General features: G+C 34.5%; 1 protein-coding gene across 1 annotated transcript in view; it reads right to left on the bottom strand.

The window, feature by feature from the left end:
* Positions 1–1,779, bottom strand: part of GUF1 (GUF1 GTPase homolog (S. cerevisiae)) — a 62,313-nt gene that overhangs the window by 14,244 nt on the left and 46,290 nt on the right. The window contains exons 11-12 of the mRNA XM_012639887.1: positions 1,653–1,772; positions 6–33 (exon numbers count right to left, since the gene is read on the bottom strand). Coding sequence (XP_012495341.1) covers positions 6–33; positions 1,653–1,772 — 148 coding nt within the window. The remainder of the gene's footprint in view (positions 1–5; positions 34–1,652; positions 1,773–1,779) is intronic.

Below are 1,779 nucleotides of genomic sequence, written 5' to 3'. Positions count from 1 at the left end.
TTTGCCAAAACATTTTTCCTATAGGCCTTCACACTGTAAAAGAGGAAATTTTGTTTGAGTACATAATTCCATTATACTGTTTAAAAGTACTTTATTTCCCCAAGCAATCTCCCCTTTACTGAAAGATTTTAATGATAATGTCATTAACTATGTAAAATTACCATAAGCAATTAATTACATAGCTCAAATGCTCTTGTATTTATTTTCACATACTTGGCATAAAAGGGCATATAAATTCAACATGGTTATCAAACATTTTATTAAGGAAAAAAGGTCAAGGCTTGTGGTAGTCAGGTTTGATTAGGCCAAATTTCATCATGCTGCAACCGTGACCGTAAGAATTACACAATGTCATTTCTGCTACAGTGGCAGAATACCGTAGTGGCGGTATACTGCTATCACTACCACTTCAAAAAAATTAAAAATGGTTATTATCTCATTACCGCCTCCACTAAATGCAGGGGGAGTGGCTAGGAAGATAAGGAGTATGTTACCAGACTTAGGCTTTTATAAAACCCATCTCAAGGTAAACTACTTTTAATATATTCATCCCAGCAATTAGAAACTCATCTATTTCTATAATGTTTCTCAGAAATTTCCAGATCACTCTAATTTTGAAAACAACTCCATTTTTATGTATTCCTTAAGACAAAAAAAAAATCTTTTTTTTCCTTTAAGGTATTCTCTACCTCAACACACTTATGCGAATGACTATTTGCTGTTTTAAATTGGATTTTCCAGGATGTTCCTTGGTTATCAATTCCATTCTCCCTAATCTCTGGGTATTTATGAAACACAAAATCACTGACTGAAGTAAAATAGTGTTAGGAAATGAAATTCATTGCAAATAATGTGCAGAAACTTTATCTCAAGTCTATGTAAAAATGATGGCTGTATTTCACCACTAACAACGCATCGGGTTTGGGTTAAAGTAGAATTTAACAGCACTTTCTAACTTTTCATCATTGAGGCAGTATTTCTGATTTCCCAGATGTCTCAAGACCATTAAGGAAGGAAATGGGAAGCACTGCAAGATGCTTCCTGGACTTGCTGTTCCGAGTACAGCAACTCACTCGGTGTTCTGGTTCATAAACTACGTTTCACAGAAGACGAGTTTCCTACACAAATTAGCCCATCTTCCATGTCTACTATATGCCATATGAGGTCCCTAATCTAGAAAGCAAAGCCTAACATATTAGCATTCCTCTGTGATTTACAACTTCACTAATCCTGAGAAGCAGGGAAGTGATATTAAATGCTTCAGGTAAAAAAAAATCATAATTTTGTCTTTTGGAAGACAAAATATTTTAGTTTCAGTTTTTATTAGCTTACAAGCTACGAAGGGATAAAACCGTGAAGAAATTCCTTACTCAGGAAATTCGATACAGTCATTCATTAAAATGAGTGGAAATAAAAGCAATTCGTTAAGCCCATATACTATTAACTGTAAATAACATGACCCAATTACTCTGAATTACTTATATAATACCATCATCACTTAATTCAGTGAAAGTGAGAGTCAGCTCTATCATACCGTTTCTACAAATAATAAAGCCTAGGCCAATGCTGAGTTAAAATTTTCAATACTCTTTCACTTTCTAGATTAATCATTTCTGAAACCAGCTCAGGAACAAAAATGAATTTTAACTCACGTTTCTCTCGCAATAATTTTACTTCCAACAGCAGCTTGAATTGCTATCTCAAACAGCTGCCTAGGAAGAGAATCCTTTAGCCGCTCACATATCGTTTTGCCGACCAAGTGTGCTTTGTCTCTGAAAC

The sequence above is a fragment of the Propithecus coquereli genome, unplaced genomic scaffold, assembly GCF_000956105.1.
Source record: "Propithecus coquereli isolate 6110/MARCELLA unplaced genomic scaffold, Pcoq_1.0 Scaffold143, whole genome shotgun sequence".
NCBI classification, from domain to species: domain Eukaryota; kingdom Metazoa; phylum Chordata; class Mammalia; order Primates; family Indriidae; genus Propithecus; species Propithecus coquereli.
This window is presented reverse-complemented; position numbering and strand designations above follow the sequence as displayed.